Source organism: Mus caroli, chromosome 3 (genome assembly GCF_900094665.2).
Source record: "Mus caroli chromosome 3, CAROLI_EIJ_v1.1, whole genome shotgun sequence".
NCBI classification, from domain to species: Eukaryota; Metazoa; Chordata; class Mammalia; order Rodentia; family Muridae; genus Mus; species Mus caroli.
Genome location: NC_034572.1, coordinates 66,843,943 through 66,870,187, shown reverse-complemented (window position 1 = coordinate 66,870,187; position 26,245 = coordinate 66,843,943). Strand labels below are relative to the sequence as shown.

General features: G+C 35.8%; 1 protein-coding gene and 1 long non-coding RNA gene across 3 annotated transcripts in view; one reads left to right on the top strand and one right to left on the bottom strand.

Moving 5' to 3' along the window:
* The window catches only part of Bche (butyrylcholinesterase), a 76,114-nt gene that overhangs the window by 3,189 nt on the left and 46,680 nt on the right, over nt 1-26,245 (top strand). Inside the window, exon 2 of the mRNA XM_021158415.1 lies at nt 2,399-3,926. Within this exon, the coding sequence (XP_021014074.1) occupies nt 2,407-3,926 (1,520 nt within the window). The 5' untranslated portion in view covers nt 2,399-2,406. The remainder of the gene's footprint in view (nt 1-2,398; nt 3,927-26,245) is intronic.
* LOC115030600 overlaps nt 23,065-26,245 on the bottom strand; it is a 17,622-nt gene continuing 14,441 nt past the window's right edge. For both annotated transcript variants that reach the window (XR_003836185.1, XR_003836186.1), the window contains exon 3: nt 23,065-23,170. This is a non-coding gene — a long non-coding RNA (uncharacterized LOC115030600). The remainder of the gene's footprint in view (nt 23,171-26,245) is intronic.

Below are 26,245 nucleotides of genomic sequence, written 5' to 3'. Positions count from 1 at the left end.
ACTCACTTTGTAGACCAGGCTGGCCTCGAACTCAGAAATCCACCTGCCTCTGCCTCCCGAGTGCTGGGACTAAAGGCGTGCGCCACCACGCCCGGCTTTTCCTCATTTTTTAATGATAAGCTTGAGGCATTTAATATTTTACTTTTTAGCAGTTACCAGTTACACCAGAAGGTTCGCCCAGAGACCCACTGCTCACAGATTCTGCTTGACAGCCTAGCCACTAAGGCCCTAGGATTTCCTCCTGTCTCTGTCTCATGTGTTGGACCAGTGTCACAGAGAGACATCACCATACCTGGCTTCTTTTACTCTGGTGCTGGGGATCAGAACACAGAACCTTGATATTATTATTTCATTTAGTTTTGTTATCATTACTTACAAATTACACTCACTGTGAGTATAATACTTAAAAATAAATGCATCCAAATTATATTCATTGTGAGTGTAATACTTAAATTATTAAAACATAATAGCATGATCTAATGATAAATTTCATAGATTTTAGCACATACTCAATTTTATCAAAACAGAGAACATTTAAAAAAATCCTTTAATTTAATTTTAAAACCTAAATGTATTACCAGAGCAATCAACTTATAAGTAGACTTATATGCATAAAACAAGTCTATTTTGGATAGACATAGATATCGATAAAATTACGCAGAGCTGTCAATAACTATGGGGTTCAAAAGTAAAGGTACATTATGGTTTATTTACATATTTGTTAAGTATTCATCACTAGATATCCTGAGAGCAGGGGTAAATGATTCTAATTTAAGATTAGCATCTTGGTATAAAGGGTGTGAAGATGTCTTGGTGAGTAAAGGGTAAAAAGGGAATAAAATTTCGTGTCTTATGCAGTGGTGTGTGTCCCAACCCACAATTACAAAAATTAAAACAATATTCCTCATGATCAGTGAACATAGCTCACCAAAACAAGCAGGATTATACATGCAGAAAGCCAAAGCAAATGGTCACTGCTGGTAGGATTATTTTCCTGAACAGGCAGGTTGGATTTAAAATTAGAACACTAGAACAAGTAATGAAAGCACTGTTCATTTGCCAGTGACATTATATGGATGCAAGCCTGTGCTTATTAAGGAATATTGCAATAATATTCCTTGCAACTTCATACAAAGTGTTGATTCTTTTAAATGATATTTGCATTACCTTTTTATATTCCTTATCATGCACATAGAGTTTAAAAATTATTTCCAAAAATCTCATGTCTTTGTTAAGAATTTTGATAAACCCGTGATCACTCAAGAGAGTCTCTACATGGCCTTAAATATTGTCTACAGCACAATATCAAATGTAGGCCATTTTGTAGGTTACAAACATTACTTTCACCCCTTCCTCTTATCCCAGTACTTTCTCAGCATTCGTCCTCTGATTTCAATGATTTTATACACTGCAAATACATGAGTACCCATGACTCTGCTAACATATTTGACTACTTACACATGCTTTAATCTGTTTACATATTAATTGTAGTTAGTAATGTAAAAAGTTCCCCTAAGTCAATATTTTCATCATCTCCCACTAAGGAGATTGTGACTCAAGCAAATAAAAATAATCTTTATCTAATAAAGTTCAGAGAACTTCCCTGAAACTCTTCAGGAGCACATCTCAATCACCCATGTTTTAATAATATCCTTTCATAGTGAAATCAGGCTTGATAGTATTAGTATTTATAAATAATAGCCCATTATTTAGTTTTTTAAAATTTAGCCTTCTATAAGTATGTTGCTTTGATTCCCTTTTAAGAGTAAACTAAGAATATATAGAAAAAAATGAACACACACACACACACACACACACACACACACATATATATATATATATATATATATATATATGTATACTTTTTTAAAGGAGAAAAGAACTATGGAACAGAGGAGGATGACAAATGATCAATACCTCCAGATTCTTCAAAGTTCTTAAATGACTTTAGAGTTCTGTGATCTGTCATCCAGCCATGATACTTCAGAAAACACATGTACTTGTATTTTCTCCTGCAGTCACGTTGGAATCACTTCAAACATGTCTACACCTAGCTAATGCCATACTTGATGTGGCTATGTATAGTGCATGATATCATATGTACTTGGGACAAAAATATCCTTTTACTGTGCTGAAACTTCTTACATATCTTGAACATGGTATTTCAAAGACAGCATCACTTAGGTTTTTCTTCCTATGTGTTTCTCTTCCAAGTGGAAGTATCTTTGTTTACATTTTTAGTTTTTACACACAACCTAGACTTGGTTACATATTTATTATTTTTCTTAAATTTAGGGTGAATAGTAACTACTATATTTTAGTGATTATCATCATTGAACACGATAATTAACAGCATGTACAACGCTGTTTAAAGCCGTTCTGCTTTTTCTTTGCTTAGAAATCAACATGCAGACTCAGCATACCAAGGTAATCCAGACCCACTTCCTCCTATGGATTCTTCTGCTCTGCATGCCTTTTGGGAAGTCACACACTGAAGAAGACTTCATAATTACAACCAAGACCGGAAGGGTCCGAGGGCTGAGCATACCAGTTCTTGGTGGCATGGTGACTGCCTTTCTCGGTATCCCCTATGCACAACCTCCTCTGGGTGGCCTAAGATTCAAAAAGCCGCAACCCTTAAACAAATGGCCTGACATCCATAATGCCACTCAATATGCAAATTCTTGTTATCAGAACATAGATCAAGCTTTCCCAGGCTTCCAGGGCTCAGAAATGTGGAATCCAAACACAAACCTCAGTGAAGACTGCTTGTATCTGAATGTTTGGATTCCAGTACCGAAGCCTAAAAATGCCACTGTCATGGTATGGATCTATGGTGGTGGCTTTCAAACTGGGACCTCTTCTCTACCTGTGTACGATGGGAAGTTTCTAGCTCGTGTTGAAAGAGTTATTGTAGTTTCGATGAACTATAGGGTAGGTGCTCTAGGATTCCTAGCTTTTCCCGGAAATCCCGATGCTCCAGGAAACATGGGATTATTTGATCAACAGCTGGCACTTCAGTGGGTCCAAAGAAATATCGCTGCTTTTGGAGGGAATCCTAAAAGTATAACGATTTTTGGAGAAAGTGCAGGGGCAGCTTCAGTGAGCTTACATTTGCTCTGTCCCCAAAGTTATCCTTTGTTTACCAGAGCCATTCTTGAAAGTGGTTCCTCTAATGCCCCCTGGGCAGTAAAGCATCCTGAGGAAGCCAGAAACAGAACCTTGACCTTAGCTAAATTTACTGGTTGCTCAAAGGAGAAGGAGATGGAGATGATTAAATGCCTTCGAAGTAAAGATCCTCAGGAAATTCTTCTGAATGAAAGGTTCGTTCTCCCCTCTGATTCCATCTTATCCATAAATTTTGGTCCAACAGTGGATGGCGATTTTCTCACTGATATGCCCCACACACTACTCCAACTAGGAAAAGTGAAAAAAGCTCAGATCTTAGTGGGCGTTAACAAAGATGAAGGGACAGCTTTCCTAGTGTATGGTGCTCCGGGATTCAGCAAAGACAATGATAGCCTTATCACAAGGAAGGAATTTCTAGAAGGTTTAAATATGTATTTCCCTGGAGTGAGCAGATTGGGCAAGGAAGCAGTTCTTTTCTACTATGTGGACTGGTTAGGTGAGCAGTCGCCAGAAGTCTACCGTGAAGCTTTGGATGATGTTATTGGAGATTACAACATCATATGCCCTGCACTGGAGTTTACCAAGAAATTTGCAGAGCTTGAAAACAATGCTTTTTTCTACTTTTTCAAACATCGATCTTCCAAACTACCTTGGCCGGAATGGATGGGAGTGATGCATGGCTATGAAATTGAATTTGTGTTTGGCTTACCTCTGGGAAGAAGACTTAATTATACGAGAGCTGAGGAAATCTTTAGTCGATCCATAATGAAAACTTGGGCAAATTTTGCAAAATATGGGTAAGTGCTGATTTCTATGATTGTTCCCTGACTTTGCTTTGCTTAGCTTTCCTTGACCTCTACTGCAGACTTCATTAAAAGCAATAGATGCATTTCGAGTATTTTCTCTTTGTATTTGAGCTGCCTTTTTGTCTCACAATGAGGTGAATTTTAGCTCTTTGTTTCTCAGTGCTTTAGAAAAATTACCAGATAATTTTTCTGTAAACTACTTTCTGATTTCAATTGCAAACTGTGGCAAAATACTTTAATGATGTTAACTAAGGTTTGGAAACAAATGCTTGTATTAGAATGTTATACATGAAAAAGCTTTTTAACCTGCAGTTTTAAATGGTGACCAGGTTTAAGAAAGAGAACAAATATATCTTCTCATTGTCTAAAGCCAAGGAGGCAGTGGCATCTGATACAGGAGTAAACATGTCCCTACTTAGGAATATGAAAGAGTAAAAAAGGTATTCCACCCCCATACCACCTTTTCTTAAAACTCACACCACTCACTATTTGCCTTTTTTTTAAACATCTGCTGTCACCTGAGGGTGGTTTTCCTCTTCTCTCTCTCTCTCTCTCTCTCTCTCTCTCTCTCTCTCTCTCTCTCTCTCTCTCTTTCTTTCTTTCTTTTTTTCTTCCTTCCTTCCTTCCTTCCTTCCTTTCTTTCTTTTCTTTTTTTGCAATAATTTTTATTAGATATTTTCTTTATTTACATTTCAAATGCTATCCTCTTTCCTGGTCTCCCTCCAAAAGTCCCTTACCCATATCTCCTGTCCTCTCCCCCTGGTAACCAACCTACTCACTCCTGTTTCCTGGCCCTGGCATTCGCCTATACTGGGTTATAGAGCCATCACAGGACCAAGGGCCTCTTCTCCCATTTATTACTGACTAGGCCATCCTCTGCTGAATATGTAGCTGGAGCCATAAGTCCCACTATCTGTACTCTTTGGTTGGTGGTTTAGTCCCTGGGAGCTCTGGGAGTACTGGTTAGTTCATATTGTTGTTCTTCCTATGGAGCTGGAAACCCCCTCAACTCCTTGGATCCTTTTTCTAGTTCCTTCATTGGGGACCCTGTGCCCAGTCCAATGTGGGTGACTGTGGGTGTCACCTTCTGTGTTTATCAGGCACTAGCAGAGCCATGTTTTTTCAAGAGATTTTATCAGACCTGGTAGGTAAGCTGCTCTATTTGATTTTTTTAGGTCCCTCTTGTTTACTAGATTGTTTTATTTTCCTTTTGGAAGAGTTTCGTGGCTAACTTTTATATTATTTTTGTGGTGTTGCTCTTGAGTTGAATATCAGAGGGATCCACTGAGGCTCTTTCTACTATAGGATAATTCAGAGTTGATACTGTTCAGTAGATATCATACTTTGGATCTCTATATATTTCTGGCTTAGCAATGTGAGGACTGATAGTCTCTCAGGATGTTGAACAGCACTGGCAGTGAGAACACAGCTCCAGCCCACATGTCATAGCAAAGCAAACTGCCAAGGCTCTTGGCATACTACCTTGCTAAGCTACACTGTTTCTTTTAAATCTATTTTCAGTATTTCCTGCTTGCAATATACTTGTCAGAAGATTACTCCATCATAAACCAAGAAACATGTATAACCTCTAGGAATCCACCTTTCCTTTGCTTTTTTTCATCTTTAAGATGGGCTTTCTGTATATAGCCCAAACTAGTCCAACTCAAACTCGTGCCTAATTCTTAAAACTGCTGGCTTTTTAAGGATGTACCACCATGGCCCTGGAATAAATTCTAAAATGTGTATTAATGTATACAAATAAAACCCTAGCTACTACGTATATAGATCCAAACTAACTAACTGCATTCTATTGTGAATAATAAATATTAGAAATAGCATACAATAGTCTTAAAATGAATTCCTGTATCTATTGTAAAGAAATGGATTTGTTCGTCCAGTTAATGATACTTCAATAGTCTAAGAGAATATCAATATAGCATTAATATCTGTTTTTCTTCTTTATTGCCTATTTGGACTGTGAGTGTGTATTTATGTGTATGTGTTTGTTTGTATATGTGTATGTGTATATGTATGTGTGCTTTTATGGAGGTCTCAGAACAATTTACAGGAGTCAGTTCTCTTCTTCCACTGTGTGAGTCATGGGGATGGAATTGAAGTAGCCAAGCTTGGCTACAAAGTACTTACCTCCTGGGATGTTTTACCCACTTCTAATTTTCATTTTGATTCCCAAATTAGACTTCCTCAAATTCAATGGCACTCTGTCATTCTACAATATCAGTAATCATTCCTCGTAGCATTTCATCTGTTTAGATACTCTCTTTAAATTAGAATTCTCTTGTTAAACTTTAAGGGACTTCTTATTCTTTATCTGGTTATCATGTATATTAGCCAACAGGATTCAGCTATAAGTAGGACATGTGTTTAGAAACGCCGAAGCTGAAGAAGTGCACTGTACTATATGACTGTGATCTGTCAGACAAAGAAGTCACTGACTTGTGTATGTTCAGCCATTTATTACAATCTCTCTAAGTTATATTAAATTAGCTTCTTGAAACACAAATGTCAATGTCTATGAATACTCATTAAAATACTTGAATGGTTATGCCACAATAAATGTTTGCTGAGCAGCTAGATGAGATAGAGCAATATAATTTTACTGTTGCAGATATGTCAGTTGTACTGTATTTTCTGGCTTTTCAATATGAGCCTAAGTTTTTGCTCCAGGGAAGGAGCACATGTTTAATAGCCGTGTTAGACTTCTTTAGCCCCGTTCTGTTCTCACTCCCAAAGGCGATGTATGTAATTAGTCATTTGCATATGTTTTTAATTTTTATTACAATTCTAAAAAACTAAGTAATTAAAGAGAAATAGTCCTTCATTCCATCTGCTTCTCTAATTTTTCAATCAGTTCATATTTTCATGTTGAAATCATCTGAAATTTTATATTTAACCTACCCACATTGAACAGTGTTAATAGAACATGCTTAATGTCTTATTTATCACATAGACAGTATCAGATCAAAGACAAGTCTTTGGAATTTAATGGAATAGTTTGACCTTAATTAAGCACATCTGTGGTAAGTGTGATTTCCTGGGATATATGAAGGCTGAGTTATTAATTATAGTGTGAAACTTATAAAATGAGATTCATAAAAGCAATCATAGGAAAATAAAATACCCTGCAAAATAGCATAACTACAGTACATTTCATTGGTGAGATGTTTTTTTTTTTCCCTCAGAGGCCATATTTACATTAGTAAAAGAAACATATATCATACATGATTCCAGTTGAGCTGAAAACAAATGATAATCTGAAGGGAACTCCAGTAGAGGTGAACTGGCCACATGTTAAGTTAGATAAGCTTTAATTCAAAATTTCTCAAGGATGAACTATTGCTTAGTATGCCACCACATTGGACTTAGAGGACACTGGAGTCCACTTTAGGGTGGGAGCTGCAGAGGGAGGAAGATAATATAATGTTCAGGACATTTCCCCAAACCAATGTTTATTCATTCCAAAATGTTAGAAACACCAGGTTAAAACATGTGATACTCTACTTCCCCACAATCCAAACATATGTGACAAAGAAGGAAAGTAGGCTGTAACTCTTTTCTTTCTATTAAACTTCAGGCTTCAGGGTAAATTAAAGAGAGGGGGAGTCCAGCTTGAAACTGTAATTATATAGGAAGTAGAATTTCATGTTCCCACCACTGGTCTAATAAATTACTCTTACATGTTAGTTAAATATGGGTATGGTGCTTATGAGCTTCCTTTCGTATTAGGAGCTATAGAGTTTTCATACATAGTTCAATAAACTCTGACTAATGTCTATAATTCATCATCTTGCAACCTCAGAGACTTATATCCTGTTCAGTTTGCATGGATTTTTTTTTATTTATTTCTTATGCCTCTTCAGCACAGTGTATAAACTTCATTCTGACACATTTTTCTCTGCCCAATAAGCTTATAATATGAACAACTCAAAATGGAGATTCTCTTGTTTGGTATTGCTGTTTATATTAGATGGGCTTTAACTCATAGAACGAGTATTGCCAACAGAGATTAAGACATTTCATTTAACAAATACATGTATGTGTGCATTTGTGTGTATGTGTGTGTATGTGTATTTTAGAGTTTTTTTAAAGGTAGATATAACATTTTAGACGTTTTTAGACTTTTTAATGACTTTTAGACATTCTTACTGTTATTTTACCTTCCTTTCTTTTTTATTGATTATTTTATTTATTTACATTTCAAATGTTGTTCTCCTTCCTGGTCTCTCCTCCACAAGCCCTCCCCACCTCCTCCCCTTCATCTCTAGGACGGTGCTTGCCCAGCCACCCACTCCCATCTTACCCATTAGCATTGCCCCTTCTCTGGGCATCAAGCCTCCAAAGGACCAATCTCATCCCCTCCCACTGAGGCCAGGCCAGACAGTCCTCTGCTACATGTGTAGTGGGGACCACCAACCAGCCCATGTATGCTCTTTTGTTGGTGGTTTAGTCTCTGGGGTCTGGTTAGTTGATACTGTTGTTCTGCATATGGGATTACAATTCCTTTCAGCTCCTTCAGTCCTTCCCCTAACTCTTCCATAGTGGTACCCTGGTAGTCTAATGGTTGGCTACATCTGTCTCATTCAGGTGCTGGCAAAGCCTCTGAAAGAACAATGCCAAGTTCGTTCTTGCAAGCATATCTTGGCATCAGCAATAATGTCAGGGTTTGGTGCCTGTGTGGATCCCAAGTTGGGGCAGTCTCTGGTTGGTGTTACCTTAAGTCCTTGCTCAATTTTTTGTCTCTACATTTCCTTTAGACAGTAACAATTCTGGGTCAAACATTTTGAGATGGATTTGTGGCCACATCCCTGAACTGGGGGCCATGTTTATCTACTGCAGGTGGTCTCTTGAGATTCCATCTCCCCACTGTTGAGCATTTCTGGTAATGTCATCCCCATTCAATCCTGCGAGTCTCTCACATCTCTGGTGTCTGGGAAATTCTAGGGAACCACCCCATCACCCACTCCACACTGATTTCTTGTTTCTGTTCATTCTTCTCACCCTCTGGACTTCTCTCCTGTCTCTCCCATCCCTAATCCTGCTGCCAATTTCCCCTCTATCTCCTAACTCCCAAAAAGGTCCCTCCCTCCCTCTGCTTCACATGATTATTCTGTTCTTCATTCTAAGTAGTTCTGAAGTCACTCTTGAGCCTTCTTTCTTGTTAAGCTTCATATGTTCTGTGAGCTTTATCATGGGTATTATAAAATTTTCCATAATATCCACTTATCAGTGAGTAGATAACATGTATGTCTTTGGGGTCTGGGTTACCTCACTCATTATGACATTTTCTAGTACTATCCATTTGCCTGAAAAATTCATAATGTCCTCATTTTTAATAGCTGAGTAAGTACTCCATTGTGTAAATGCACCACATTTTCTTTAGCCATTTTTTGTTTGAAGGACATCAGGGTTGTTTCCAGATTCTGGCTATTATAAATAAGGCTGCTATGAACATAGTGGAGAATGTGTCCTTATTACATGTTGGAACATTTCTGGATATATGCCCAGGAGAGGTATAGCTGGATCTTCATGTAGAACTGTTCCCAAATTTCTGAGAGACAGTCAGATTGATTGCCAAAGTGGTTGTACCAGTTTGCAATCCCACCAGTAATGGAGGGGTGTTCCTCTTTCTCCCTCCTCACCAGGATCTGCTGTCACCTGAGTTTTTGTGCTTAGCCATTTTGATTGGTGTAAGATGGAATCTCAGGTTCCCTTTGGTTTGCATGTCCTTGATGATTAACGATGCTGAATATCTCTTTAGGAGTTTCTTGGACATCTGAGACTTCTCACTTGAGAATTATCTATTTAGCTCTGTATTCCATTTTTTAAATTAGATATATTATGTTATTTATATTTCAAATGTTGTTCCCTTTCCTGGTTTCCCTCCAAAAGCCCCCTATTCCCTCCCCCTCCCCCTGCTCACCAATCCATCCATACCTGCCCCCTGGCCATGGCATTCTCCTCCCATTGATGTCCGACTAGGACATCCTCTGCAAAATATGCATCTGGAGTCATGAGTTCCACCTTGTATATTCTTTGGTTGATGATTTAGTCCCTGGGAGCTGGTTAGTTCATACTGTTATTCCTCCTATTGGGTTGATAACCCCTTCAAATTCTTGGGTACTTTCTCTAGCTCCTTCATTGAGTACTCTGTGCTCAGTCCAATGGTAGGCTGCAAGGATCCACCTCTGTATGTCAGGCACTGGTGGAGCCTCTCTGGTGACAGCTATATCAGGCTCCTGTCAGTAAGCACTTGTTGGCATCCACAATAGTGTCTGGGTTTGGTGATTGTATATGGGATGGATCCCCAGGTGGGGCAGACTCTGTATCCCATTTTTAATTGGGTCATTTGGTTTTCTGGCATCTCACTTCTTGAATTCTTTATATATTTTGGATATTAGCCTTCTATGGGATGAAGGGTTAGTAAAGATCTTTTTCCAATAGGTAAATTGCATTTTTGTCCTATTGATAGTAACCCTTGCCTTAGAGAAGTTTTTCAATTTCATGAGGTCACTTTGGTCATTTACTGATATTAGAGCCTGAGATATTGGTGCTCTGCTCAGGAAAATTTCTCCTGTGCAGATGCCTTTGGGGCTATTTCCCACTTTCTCTTCTATTAGATTCATGTGGAGGTCGATCATCTACTTGGACTTGAGTGTTGTAAAAACAAGATATAAAAGATCAACTTGAAATATTTTACATGCAGACGGCCAGTTTGAACAGCACCATGTGTTGAAGATGCACTCTTTTATCTATGGTTTTAGCGTCTTTGTCAAAGTTCAAGTGACCATGGGTGTGTGGGTTTATTTCTCTGTATTCATTTCTACTCCATTCATTGACTTGTCTGTATCTGTACCAGTACCATGTGGTTTTTATTACTATTGCTCTGTAGTAAAGCATGAGTTCAGGGATGGTGAGTTCCCAGAAGTTATTTTATTGTTGAGAATTGTTTTCGCTATCCTGGGCATTTTGTTATTCCATATGAATTTGAGACTTGTTCTTTCTATCTCTATGAAGAATTGAGTTGGAATTTTGACTGGGATTGGATAGAATTTGTAGATTGCTTTGGGTATGATGGTCATTTTCAGCTATGCTAATCTTACCGATCCATGAGTATGGAAGATCTTTCCATCTTCTGAGGTCTTTTTTGATTTCTTTCTTTGGGTGCTTGAAATCCATTCATACAGATTTTTTTACTTGCTTGGTTAGAGTTAAACCAAGATATTTTATATTATGTGACTATTGTGAAGTATGTTATTTTCTAATTTTTTTCTCAGCCCATTTATTTTTTGTACAGAGTAAGGCTGCTGATCTGTTTGAACAAATTTTATATCCAGACACTTTGCTGAGGTTGTTTATCAGCTGAAAGAGTTCTGTGGTAGAATTTTTTGGGATCGCTTCTATATAGTATCATATCATTCGCAAATAGTGATACCTTGAACTCTTCCTTTCCAATCTGTATTCTTTTGACCTCCTTTTATTATCTAATTGCTCTAGCTAGAACTTCAAGTAATAAATTAACAAAATAGAGAGAGAAAGTGGGCAGCCTTGTGTTTTCCCTGATTTTAGTAGGATTGCTTCTTGTTTCTTGCCATTTAATGTTTTTGGTTATTGGTTTGTTGTATATTGATTTTATTATGTTTATGTATGTGCCTTGGATTCCTGATCTCTCCAAGACTTTTAATGTGAAGGGGTGTTACATTTTGTGAAAGACTTTTTCAGCATCTAATGAGATGATCATACCTTTCTTTCTGCATCTGAATTTATGTCCCTTCTCTCTTTTTGGAGCTTCCTTTTCTGTTGTATTTATTAGCAATTTCTTTTGAAAGGAATTTCCATTTACATTTATTTTATATGGAGTGTTTTGCCTCACATGTGCCTCGTGATTTTGGGAGACAAAAGAGTGCTTCAGACACCTGGGTCTGTAGTTATAGCCAGTTGTCAGCTACCATGTGAACACTGGGAACTGAACGCAGGTCCTTTGGAAGAATAAGAAATGTTTTTCCTCACAGAGTGGATTCCAGAGTCCCTTTCTTCATCAGACAAAACTGAGTTCTGTTTCTCACAGATCCTTCACTTTTGATGTTCATCTCTATAAGGGGTTTCCTACTCTGGCATATTAAGAACTGTTTATATGGATGTCTTATATAATATTTTCTTGTATGTTTTTTTCCTCTGAGAAATGAAGGAGGGCAGGGAAGACTGGTTTGTGGCTTTGTCCCTAGAACTTTGTATCCTCAATAGCACTTGTTGCTTCATTTTAATTTTCATCTATCTTCTATTTTCAGAGCATTTCCTTGAGTGTTGGTGCGATAGCTCTGTGGCTGAGAGCTCTCAGGACTCATTCGTAGGATCCGAGTTCAGTTCCATACATTCACAGAGCCTCTGACACCTCCTTCTGTTCTCCATGGGAACTATCATACACATGCCACAAATACATGCTTGCACACACACATGTACATATTAAAAAAATAAAAAAATATTTAAAACACAGGGCAGAAATAGTCCTTAAAATTACACTTTTATGTAGTTGTGGCTAATATAATTCTCAGTTAATTTAATCATTAATATAATTTTATCTTCATCTATGGGTTTTTATAAATTATCCATTTACATTATTTCTTTGTTGCTTATTTGCATTTAACAAATATTTTTATATTTTTAGTGTTGAATTCATTTTATATTGTTTTTTAATTGGCCTTTATTTTTTTCTGTAATTGATTTTGGGCAAAAAATAATTTGATGACTGCTTGGTTACCTTAAAGTTTGGCTCCATTCCAAATTCATAGCATGTCATTCTTTCAAATGAATTCTTGCTTTTATCAGTTACCTCATCTTAATGTTTTCCATTCATTTTCATAAATTCACAAATGCAAGAAACATACAAAATAATCATGTATTCACTTCTTTGCTTTCTTTATTCGTCCTTTATATTTACAACAATGCCATTGTCCTTACATGCTGTGTGTTTTAAATAGTCATTTGTGTTTAATATATTTATATATTAAAGGGTTCCAGTATACCATCATCTGGATATCAAAACTGCTGTGTAGTCTATCACATTTACTGATTTGTTTAATATAAATGTGTCTAGCTCTTTTTTATTTACCCAAGATTTTATCCAATGGAAGAATATTTTTAAGGGTATAATAATTTTTGTTATTTTTTTCATTTCAATCTAGTCCCTAAGCTTTGGTTTATATTTAGATATGAAATAAGCTTGTGTTCATATTGTCATCTTTTTATTTGATATTTTATTTGTTTACATTTCAAATGTTATTCCCTTTCCTATTTCACCCCCCCTCCAGAAATCCCCTATTTCATCCTCCTTCTCCCTGCTTCCATGAAAATGCTCCCCTGCCCACCCACCTACTCCTGCCTCCCAGCCCTGGCATTCCCCTACACTGGGGCATCAAGCCTTCCCAGGACCAAGGGCCTCTATTCCCATTGATGCCCAACAAGACCACCCTCTGCTACACATGTGGCTGCAGCCATGGGTCCCTCCAATTTTACTCCTTGGTAAAGCTCTGGGGGTCTGGTCTCTTGATATTGTTTCTTCCTATAATTTGCAAAACCCTCCTGGTCCTTCAGTCCAGAAATTCTTTTGTTTGACATTAGTAGCTTATGTTTATCTTTCTTTCTGTAGATATCTATATTGTCGGGGTATGAATTTGTACAGAGAGAGAACATGAACTTGGAAGGGAAATAAACATCCATGGTGGAGAGATAGTGGAAGGGTTTGGAAGGGAGGAATGCAGGATGTTTTTTATTGAAATGATTTATAAACTGTCAAACATCAATGAAATTAACTTTATTATTATATATTATTATATTATTATATAACATAATGTATAGTAATATATATTACATGGCTAATATATTATATTATATGGCATAACAATATATACTAATTGTATAATTAACATATACTATATAATGTGCTTACAAATATATAAAATATAATGTCATAATTATAAAGGCTGAGGTTCATTGAGACTATTCCCAAGTTGGCACTTTAAGTCCTATTTGAGGGATGTTGGTGATGGGAATTTGTCAGCTATTCCTTGAGCTCCTTTCGTGCTCATATCCTGTATATATAATAGGATGCTGGGTATTGTTTTAAAGTACATCATAGTCCTGTTAATTTTACTTCAATTTGAACTTGAGCAACTCTTATTAATTTCTGTTGAAGCCCACCTTATTTAATGTTTTATCCCTTCTGTGCCTTAGCTTATCTAGTTATTTCCCTATTTCACTGACTTTAGTTTCTGATTCTAAATTTCATACTCTGTATTGGTTTAGGACTGCTGTGCTTGCTATTTAAAAAATTTTCTTCAGCCTTTAAAAAAAAACGTAAATAAATGCTCTAACATTTTTGTCACTTTTACAATATCTTTGTCATCATAGGTTAGTTTCTTATATTTTAATTTGATAGTAATTGTCTTTTTTATTTATATTTTTAATTTAAAATTGTAATATAATTACATCATATCCATTCTTCTAGTTTTTTGTCTAACCCCTAATGTGCTCTTCCCTAATTTCTCTTAAATTCATGGACGCGTTATCTTTACTTGTTGTTACATATTCATAAATATACATATAATTAGCCCTGAGTAATTGTGTTCTTTTGAAGATTAGTATTATTATTTGACAGTGTATAAATCATTTCTATCAAACCTATGCCTCATTTCCTCCTTCCTAACTCTTCTGATGTCTTTTCAGAGTGTAATTTTCCTCCCATGTTCATGTTCTCTCTCTGTCTTGCCATCTCTGTCTTTATCTCTTCCTTGCACCTGCCAATCTGCTTAGCTTATCCACAATATTTTTCAAATTTAAAATAGAGTTTTAACATATGCAGGTGCGCTCTTTTACTTTATCCAGATTTAAAGAATATGTGTCCACCAGAATGTTCATCTTTACTTAGCGTGTAGTTCAAGTAATATTTAAACTCATTTTCTTCTCAAATATGTGTTCAGTGGTGTCTTAGTCAGGTTTCCAGCCTTGTGACACAATGCCAAACATCAACTTACAGGGAAAGCCTTGCCTAAATAAATCATCTTAGAAGTTTCAGACTATGTAATCTGGGTTGGCTTTGCTTTTTTCAAGACTATATCAAGGCATTGTACCATGGTGAGGAACATGTTGTAAATCAATGAGTTTTCTCTTATTAGAGAAACAAAATGAGAGGAGAAAAAGGCGTTGGGACAATTTAAAATTTGACAGCTGGTGTTCATTTTTAACTTAATTGAAATTAGAATCACAGAGGCACACATCTGGGTGTGTTCTTGAGATTGTTTCCAGATAGGGTTAACTGAAGTGGAAAGTCTAGAGTAAGTATTGGCTCTGGATAAGAACAGTTTAAAACAGTCCAAGAATGAGTAGAGTGCCAACATGCCTTGTGCCTCTGAGTCCTGGTCCTTTCAGGCACAGTGTCACTGCCATGGTCTATGCTCACCTGTGTGGAGCATGGCAACCATGGATGGGATCCTCTGAGAACAGGAACAATTTGAATTGTTCTATCAGGTAAATTCTCACTATTCCAGTCTATATTCAATTGCTGTGTTAAAACACCATGATGAAGGCAACTTATAAAAGAATGAGTTTATTTTGGACTTATGTTTTCAGAGGGTTAGAGTCCATGGCTTTGGTCAGAAGATATGCTACAGTAAGGTAAGCATGGTGCTAGTGTAGTAGCTAAAAACTTAATACATCTGATATATAAGCATGAGGCAGAGATAACTAACTAGTCTGTTCTTTTGAAACCTCAAAGCTCACCATCACATCCAGTGGCCCACCTTCTCCAAAAGGCCACAACACCTCATCTTTTCCAAACTGTTTCACTAGCTGTGGAGACATAGTATTCAAAAACATAAGCCTGTGGTGACTAATCTCATTTAAACCATACTACATACTAAAATAGTATCAGAAACTATTATGTTTTACAGATTCTAAAGTGATAAAAATGCTTTTATGATTCCAAGATTTTGTACATGTATATACATGTCTATACACACACACACACACACACACACACACACACACACACACACACCTCAGCCACATGCAGAAGTTTCATATACATGAGCTTGACTTTATTATACAACCAGGACTATACCAATAATAATGCACTTTTAAAATTATATTACATGAAACTGCTTTTTATTTTTGTCTTTTAATATATCACTTTATATAAGAGAAATAAATCAAAATAAGTATGGTGGTCTCTCTACTTTATTTGTAAATAGATGCACATTTTTGTATTCTGTTTTACTTTCCTCATGCTTTGCTAAAAATGGGGAAGCCGTGAGGAACTTGGAAGGATTCTCCAAAGTCAGCTACCCTAGACTGGATTAGTTTACTTCTTCACTGAGTGTCCTGTTGTCACATGCACTGCAGCAGACTTAAGTGAGCTATCAACTTAATTTTAACTTGATTTTCATTGTGGTTTTTGCTTAAACAATTTAGATCCTAGAACTCTATTCCAAACACCAAATATAAACGCTAACAGGAGGCATCTTTAATATAGAAGACACTAATCAGTTCAAGATACATTTAGTAGGGGCATCAGTCTGGCAGGGTATGGAATGTGCTCTGTCATTAGATAGAAGAAATGATGAAACAGTGAAATTTTCTAATCTTTAGGTTAAAACCTGGTAGTCCATGGCAGAACAGTGAATTGGCACTAGTTGGCTGCTGAGCAGAGATGAAGCAGTGCTTTCAGCTTCTTATATTATACCTTCACCATGAATTATTAAAAGCAGTCATTAAGCATGCTTAGAAAATGCATTTGACTGCAGACTTGTAATTTCAACATGTTAGCATGCTACTGTCGTCCCAGTTAGTGTTTCAGAGATAAAGACAGAGTAGAGACTAAAATTAGACATCAGGAAATGTGGAAATAAGCTTAAGTTTGTGAAGGACTGTCATCTGGCTTTCTATTCCATTTTTTATCAGATTTATAATTAAGCTTTTTTCATAGATAATAGTTCATGTAGTTTCCAGACTGAAGAAAAATATCTTTACACTCTGATTCTATAATTATTTTGGGTACATTATCATAATTAACCCTAATGGAACATTTTGATGACTTTGCAGAAAGAACAGGACTGAAATCCCTCTGGATGTGCTCTGCTGCTATCTTGACAGTTTCAGTGTTTGACTATTTCAGGTCTCTCTCCCCCTAGGAATTAGGTGAGGAATTACTTAGAAATGGATGGAACAATAAATGCTAACTGCAGCATTCCTGGAAGTTCCTATAACAGATAGAATATAAATGTAGGTTTTTAAAAAATCTGATGCATTAATAGAACTTATTTGAAAAGGACAAATTGTATTATGGAACAATTTAAATTCAAGATCATATTGCTTGGAAAGCTTTTTCATACAACATCGCTTTTTTTACCATCAATAATAGTAGAATGAGATAGAATCAGATGTTCCCTTCCACCTAAGTCTGAATCTACAAAGAAGGGTATAAAAATAAAACATTCTCCCACTAATATTTGGAGTACACTATTGTGCTCTTGGGAAAAGTGCTACATTAGTATAAGAAAACAACTTAAAGCAGAAAAGAGCATTTATTGCATCAATTTACTTGGTAATATAACAACTTATTTCATAAACTTCTCCAAACATTGCTTATATTTTGAAAGCATATAACATTAAATCATTTGTACATCCATCCATCCTACTGTCATAATTAATGTCATATTTTAGAAATAATTATTTGAGGAATGCACATTTCATTGTATTCTAGAAGATCAGGCAAGTACAAAGAGATAGCTTTGAATATGATATAGCTATGACTATGAATATGATATGAATATAACAGTAACAGAATGTTACTGTGACTGTATTACTCTATAAAATAGGACACATTTCTAACATTCAAGTCGATCTAAACTGTCTTTAGTTAGACTGATGATTTTCAAGAAATTCTTCCTCTCCCTATGTCCTATTCCTATATGTAAAACCTGAAATCAGCATGCTAGAGAGCGTCAAGCTCTTTCCTATTTTATGCCATCAGGATAGGTGCTATCATATTAACACGAAGGCATTATATATTGACTTTTTATATAAATTAAGTGTTAATATTAATGGGAGTTATTACTGCAAAGTTTTTGCTATTTAATACATTCTAAAATTTAAATATATTTTAATCATATTCTTCCCTTCTCTGCATTCTTCTAATTCCTTTCTTCCACCCTACCCATCTACTTAAATTTCTTTCTCAAAAGCAACAATAAAAAAACCTCAAAAACAAAGCAAAAATAAAATAGTACAATAAAAATTACCCAAATCTAGAAAACAAAATACAAGATCATCCAGTAAAAGATAAGAAACAAAAAGTAAACACACAAAAAACACACCAACTGTAAACAAATAAAAGAACACACCATACACACACACACACACACACACACACATACACAACCATACAATTAAATACTAACAAATCAAACTAAACCAAAACCAAATAAAACACTATGGAGTTCATTTTTTTCCTGGTTAACTACTCATATACATTATGTTTTCACAGGACTGGTTGGTGTACCCAATGTCATTCCATAAGAGAAAACTGATTTTCGCTCTCCCAATAGATATAAATGCCAGTTCTGTTGTCAACTTTTACCACAGTGTCTGAGTTTACATCCACTAGTTCATTTTTAAACATATATAAAATAAGGTAAAAAAAACTATCACATCAAATTTACACAAGACCCCAGTCCTACTTGTGGCCCAGTTCTTAAGTAGCAACTCTGAGAATTATTTATGAATATATGCCTAGCCCATAAGCTTGGGATTATTCCCTAACTAGTTTGTAATTTACATAATCTGATTATCCCATTCTATGTATGCCACATGACTTATTACTTTTCCTCAGTTCCATATGTCTGTCTACTGAGAGTTTGGGTGGCAAATCTTCCGTGACGGACTAACTCCCAGAGTTCCTATGTCTCTCCAGATGTCCCACCTTTTAATCCTCAAATCATTGGCCATCAGACTTTGATTGACAAGTGATGATTCCACCCAGTACACAAGAGATTCTCTCTACACAAGACAGACCAACAGAAAGAAAAAACAAAAAACAAAAAAAACAAAAACAAAACAAACAAACAAAAAAAACAAGGGCACAAGAATTAGAGACTCATTTGTTTGTTTGCAGGGTGAGGAATCCCATAATAAACACTAGACTAGAACCCATATATATGTGTATATGTATATGCATATAATGTATATGTATATAGAAGATCTGTTGCAGATGCTGAAGGCCCCACACATGCTGCCTCAGACTCTGTAGTTCAAATGAGCTTTGCTAGGTTGATTCATGGATCCTTATTGCCTTGGTATCCTCCATTCCCTTTAGCTTTTACATTCTTTATGTTTTTTTTTTTTTTCAATTTTTACTAGATATTTTCTTCATTTACATTTCAAATGCTATCGCGAAAGTCCCCTATACCCTCCCCCCCCGCCCTGCTCTCCTACCTACCCACTCCCACTTCGTGGCCCTGGCGTTCCCCTGTACTGGGGCATGTAAAGTTTGCAAGACCAAGAGGGCCTCTCTTCCCACTGATGGCCGACTAGGTCATCTTCTGTTATACATGCAGCTAGAGACATGTGCTCTGAGGGTAAGGTTAGTTCATTTTGTTGTTCTACCTATAGAGTTACAGACCCATTCAGCTCCTTGGGTGCTTTCTCTAGCTCCTCCATTGGGGGCCCTGTGTTCCATCTAATAGATGACTGTGAGCATCCATTTCTGTATTTGCCAGACACTGGCATAGCCTCACAGGAGACAGCAATGGCTTGTGCTGTAAGATCAAGAATTGACAAATGGGACCTCATAAAATTGCAAAGCTTCCCTAAGGCAAAAGATACTGTCAATAAGACAAAAAGGCCACCAATAGATTGGGAAAGGATCTTTACCAATCCTAAATCTGATAGGGGACTAATATCCAATTTATGCTTTTTTCTTCCGAAGGCTTCCCTGAACTCTGAGGGGAAAGATTACTGAAACATCCCGTTTAGAGCTGAATGTTTCAAGGTCTTTCACTCTCTGCCTAGTGTCTGGCTGTGTTTCCATCTGATAGAAGAGAAAGCAAGGCTTCTCAGGCATGGTTGAATAAGGCCCTTATATACTGAATAGAGCAGAATATTATTAGTAGTCATTTTACTAGTACATTATTTATGTCACTATTATTTGGTTATACCTTGGTCCTGAAGGATACCTAATCTGAAGGTCACTTCTACAGTGGCACCATCCTTTCAGCTTGTGGAGACCAACCTCTGGTCATGGGAATGGTCTGGATTATTTGGAGATTCCTGTGGAGTCCACTTGGCCAATAATCCAGTTATGTATCCAGTAACGCGATCCCACAACTTGATGGTTCCTTGCGAATCTGTTTTCTCCATTGTTTGGTGATTTGACTTAGATCACCTTCATATTTGTATATATCTTTGGAAGATTCTGCTGTATTAGGTTCTATAATACCCCTCAATATCCCATATTCCCTACCACTAGCCTCTTTCACCCTCCTTCCCCACTTAATCCACCAAATTCATACTTTTCCATTCATGCATAAATATCTATTCTGTTTTTATTTTCTAATGAGATCTGTTTGTTCCTTCTAGCCATTTGTTTTATACCTAGTTTCCTTGGTTCTATATATTGAAAATTGGTTATAATTAACTTAAAAGCTAATATCCAAATATAAATAGGTGCATACTCTATTTGTCTTTCTGGGTCTATGATACCTCACTCAGTATTTTTTTTCTATTTCTATCACTTGAATGCAAATTTCTTGTCACTTATTTTATCAGCTGAGTAATACTCCAGTGTGTAAATGTACATTTATTTATCCATTGTCTTGTTGAGGGACTTTTAGGTTGTTTCCAATTCTTGCTATTACAAGATCAGCATTGTACATGGTTGGGTAAGGGTTTCTCTGATAGTATGAAATATCCTTATTCAAGGGCTTTTGAGGTAGATTGATTGCAATCTTCGTGAGGAATCACCATTGCGGTTTCTGTAATATCTGTATGAGTTTGCATTCCTACAAGAAATACATTAAGTGTTCCATTACATCATCCTTGACAGCATGAGATGTCACTTGTTTAGTTGATCTTAGCCACTCTGAAAGATATAAAACAAAACCTCAAAGTAATTTTGACTTGCATTTTTCTGATGGGTAGGGATGTTGACCATTTATTTAAATATGTCTCAGTGATTTGAGTTTACTCTATTGAGAATTTTCTGTCTAGACCTGTACATTATATTTTAATTTAGTCATTTGTTTTCTAAATCTCTAGTTTTTTGAGTTCATTATATATTTTAGAAATTAAGCCTTCTTCAGATGTATAGTTGGTAAAAAAAAAAAAAAATCCAATGCTCTGAGCTTCCAATTTTTTCAAACGATGGTGTTCTTCAGTATACAGAAACTCCTCAGGTTCATGAGGTTCCAATTATTGTTGATCTTAGTGCCTGTGCTAATGGTGTTCTGCTCAGAAAGCTTATTCCAGTGCCAATTAGCCTAGTTCCTGTATTCTCTTTTGTGAGGTTCAGTGTTTCTGGTTTTATGTTGAGGTCTTTGATTCTTTTTGGTGTTGAGTTGTATGGTATGCAGGAGGGTAAATATAGATTTATTTGGATTCTTCTACATAAAGTCATACAGTTTGACAAGCACCAGGTTTTGGAGATATAATTTTTCCCATGTGTATTTCTGTCTTATTTATTAAAAATCACAGTGTATATATAGGTCTGCAAATCTATTTATGGATCTTCAATTCGACTTTTTTGATCAATGTGTCTATTTTGATGCCAATATCATGATGTCTTTATTATTATATTATTCTATAATATATCATGATATATTATAGAATATATAATATATATATATTTAAGTAGATGTTGGCTATAAGCTGCTGTAAGCTTTCTTTATTATACAAATTCACATTTTGTGAAATGTGAATCAATCTACCTCAATATATATATATCATGAATATATAATATATTCTATCAATATCATGATGTCTATATTATTATTTATGTTATATTTCATTTATGGTACAATTTATAATCAAGGATGCTAATAATTAAAGCAGTTTTTTTTATTATTTAAAGTTGATTTAGTTGTTTGTGTGTGTGCTTCTATATGAAGCAAAATATTGTCTTTTCAAGACCTGAAGAATTCTGATGGAATTTTGCTAAAGATTTCTTTGAATATGCGGATAGCTTTTGTAGGATGAACAATGTTATTATGTTACTCTTACCAAACCATGAGCATGGAAAACCTTGCTATATGTTGATATTTTCTTAAATGTATTTCTTCAAGACTTAAGTTTTTTTATCGTGCAAGTGTGTCACTTGCTTGGTATGAGATACCCCAAGATATTTTACACAAAAATATCTTTGTGTATTCTTTGATTCTCAAAATCAAAATTCTTTGATTTCTCTCTCAGATTTTTCTTAGTTATATGTGGGAGGACTACTGACTTTCATGAGTTAATTTTGTATCCATATACTTTACTGAATTTATTTATCAGGTGAACAATTTTCCTAATGGAATTTTTTAGATAACTTATATACTCTCATATCATCTGCAAATAAAGATATTTTAGCATTTTTCTATCCAATTTCTACAACTTGATCTCCTTCAGTTTTCTTATTGTTCTAGCTAAAACTTTAAGTACTATATTATAGGTACAGAGTGAGTGGACAGCCTTGTTTTATCCATGATATTAATGGAATTGCTTTAAGTTTCTCTTTATTTAAGTAGATGTTGGCTATAAGCTGCTGTAAGCTTTCTTTATTATACAAATTCACATTTTGTTTATAAAATTAGTCATGTTTGCTAGTAAAATAAGGTTTCTGAAAGCATGAAAATTTCACAATCTTTCAAAGTATTTTTAAATTAGTTTGTCTTTTCATAAAGATGTAACTAATTACAAGTTAGGTTTTGTATAACTGTGTTTTCAATCTCCCATTTACTCCCTGAAAAGGTTTTTGATATCTTTTGTCTATTAAGTATTAAACAATATGTTTACTATAAAATAAGAAGAAATAAACAGATAACTAAAACCCAATAAGGAAAGAAAACAGAAAATTATTCACCTTCAGCTTTCAATCTAAACATAGGGAAGAAAATAAAGACAGGACACCGTATGTGCAGTTCTTATCTCCGATTTCACTCTGTGCAATCCGTTTCACCAACAATTTACTGAACCTAAGAAAGAAACAATTAATTCATTGAAAATTGAGTATATAAATGTTGTTCTGTCCAACGGAAGATAGCATTCTTGCTTGTTTCCAAGTGCCCATCTTTGCATTTCTCCCACTAAATGTTATATACTTATTAGCTTTCTCAGTTTTCAGATTTACTGTCACAAGACTTGTAAGCAATGCTGGGTTTGAGGATGCCTCTTTGCCTTGCTAAGTTCTGTTGGCAGTAACATAATTATTTTTTTCTCGCTAAAGAAATGACAAGAAAAATGGATAAGAGATTTTTTGTCAAGAGAGACCACTCAATTTTACTTTCAATTTCAGTCTGTTATTATAAACAATTTGCTTTATCATTAACTATTGTTGCTAATTTACTACGATGCCCTCATTTACTGTGATGTTAGACATCAAACTCAGTGGCTTATAATTACTAGGTAAGCACACTATCACTGAATTGGCTCTTCAGTCCTTCTCTACTTAATTATAATTAGAACACCATTATAGAACGTATAGAGGAAAATCCATATACCATTCATTACCATCTGTGATTCCCAACATTAGCTGATGTTCTTAGACTGCCCCCATAAATAATGAGAATTTTTCTTATCTTACATATATTACAAATGTAAGACCTCTGATAAAGATATTAAGCCTAGTTAACAGCAAAAGGATGTGATTCATGTGACACTCTATAGTTGAAGTCATATAATCCAAATGACAAAATTAATCATGTGTGCATGGGTAGACGCATGTCTCAGAAGAAAGAGAAGCAAGGACCAGTCCTACTGGTAAAGTGTAAAACGCTGCTGTGGGAAGAAAGCTGGCGTGTCTGCAAGAAGCATGTGAAGAGAAAGTGGTGGTAGCTCAGCGATTTACACATTACAGAGCTCAGTGACTTACTCGGGAGCATGTTACAGAGCACTCAAACTTGGAGAAATGTTTATTCTGCAGCCTGAGTTGCATGCTAATAGAGAACATTTACTTGATATCAAATTAATAGAGATCTAATGGCTAGTAAAAATGCCTGGGACATTCAGTGAGGCATACAGCAGTGCCAGGAGACTAAGAGGCCAATCTTTAGTGAGGCATCTGCATTTTGGATTGGCTACAAGTGGGATGAACTGGAGAGATTTAGGATACACCTTAAAGAAATATACAACTGGGTTTACTGTAACAATGGATCTAGGATATAAAAAAAAAAAAAATTAAAAGCCACCAAAGAACAGAGGTATCATTTTATTAAGTGGAGATCAAGATGACAGCTGGGGTTGAGACTGTTAAGTCCAAAGCTCAATTTGCCATATTTTAAGGTACATGAAATACTAAAATTATTTGCTGTAACATGGAAACATAGAATTCAAAATTTCCAAAGGAGTTGAGAGAAATAAGCTGATCTATAATAAGTTACAACACAGGTTTATATCACTTATTGTACTTGTAGATAGAGCAGTTGTTTGATAATGTCACACTTGAAAGGTAGAAGGAAGAAAAAGTAGCAGAGAAAAATAGAGTGATAAGAGGTCTGGAAGGAAATGTGGGAGAATAAGATATCCCTTGCTTTGATTTGAATTGGTTATTTTCTGAGGGTTCATATGTTTGAGGTTTAATCTTCATTCTGACAGTATTAGGGATTCTTGATTTTTTTAAGAGGTAGAACCTGCTGAACTGTATTTAACAACCTGTCCTCAAAGAAGTGCATACAGTTTCCCTGAGCTGCTGCTGCTGGAGCAATCTTACCTAGTGTGAGAAGAGCACTGGTCTTCCTTCACCATCGGAAGAGTTTAGCTGATGCCCATTCTTTCCTAAGACTTCCAGGCCTCCAGACAAAATACTTGTAATTTCTTAAGTGGTTGCCTGACTTCAGGTATTTTGTTATAATACCACTAATAAGCTAATAATTTCTCATGATGAAGTGAATATATTAATTACAGAGTGAATGTATAGGATGTAGACGGAGAACATCAGAGGTTTAATATGTTTTTGACAGCATAGAAATTAATCAATCAGATTCTAAAATGAAGAAGGAGAGAAATATCGCAATTTGTGTAAACTTTTTCAACGCGTGATTTAATCTTTATTGGAACAGGGGAGCAAGTTAAGGAAAGGGAAGACAAAAGCAAGCAAGAAGCTTCTCTCGGTTTCCATTTGCCTGTTCCCAATGTACAGCAAATCAGGGCAGTGCAGGAGTTATACAATTAATAGGATTAATTTAAATTTATGTTGTCAAAACTAACTGCCTGATTCTGTTTAATCATTTGCATTTAGAAAACAACATCCATGGAGTTCAGAGGAAAGTAAACAGGAGACACAAACACAAATAAACAAACAAACAAATAAATAAAGCACTCTGGTATTATGTACATCAAAAAATACAGAATTTTTTTTTCATGTTTTATTTAAGAGGACAAAAAGTCCTAAATACTAAGATTATTTCTGCGACTATTTATTTATTTATTTATTTATTTATTTATTTATTTATATTAGGTATTTTTCTCATTTACATTTCCAATGCTATCCCAAAAGTCCCCCATACCCTCCCCCCCACACTCCCCTACCCACCTACTCCCACTTTTTGGCCCTGGCATTACCCTGTACTGGGGCATACAAAGTTTGCAAGTCCAATGGGGCTCTCTTTCCAGTGATGGCCGAGTAGGCCATCTTTTGATACATATGCAGTTAGAGTCAAGAGCTCCGGGGTACTGGTTAGTTCAAAATGTGGTTCCACCTATAGGGTTGCAGATCCCTTTAGCTCCTTGGGTACTTTCTCTAGCTCCTGAGGCATTGGGGGCACTGTGATATATCCACTTATGTGTTTGCTAGGCCCCAGCATAGTCTCACTATAGACAGCTATATCAGGGTCCTTTCAGCAAACACTTGGTAGTGTATGTAATGGTGTCATCGTTTGGAGGCTAATTATGGGATGGATCATGGATATGGCAGTCTCTGGATGGTCCATTCTTTTGTCTCAGCTCCAAACTTTGTCTCTGTAACTCCTTCCATAGGTGTTTTGTTCCCAATTCTAAGAAGGAGCAAAGTGTCCACACTTTGGTCTTCGTTCTTCTTGAGTTTCATGTGTTTT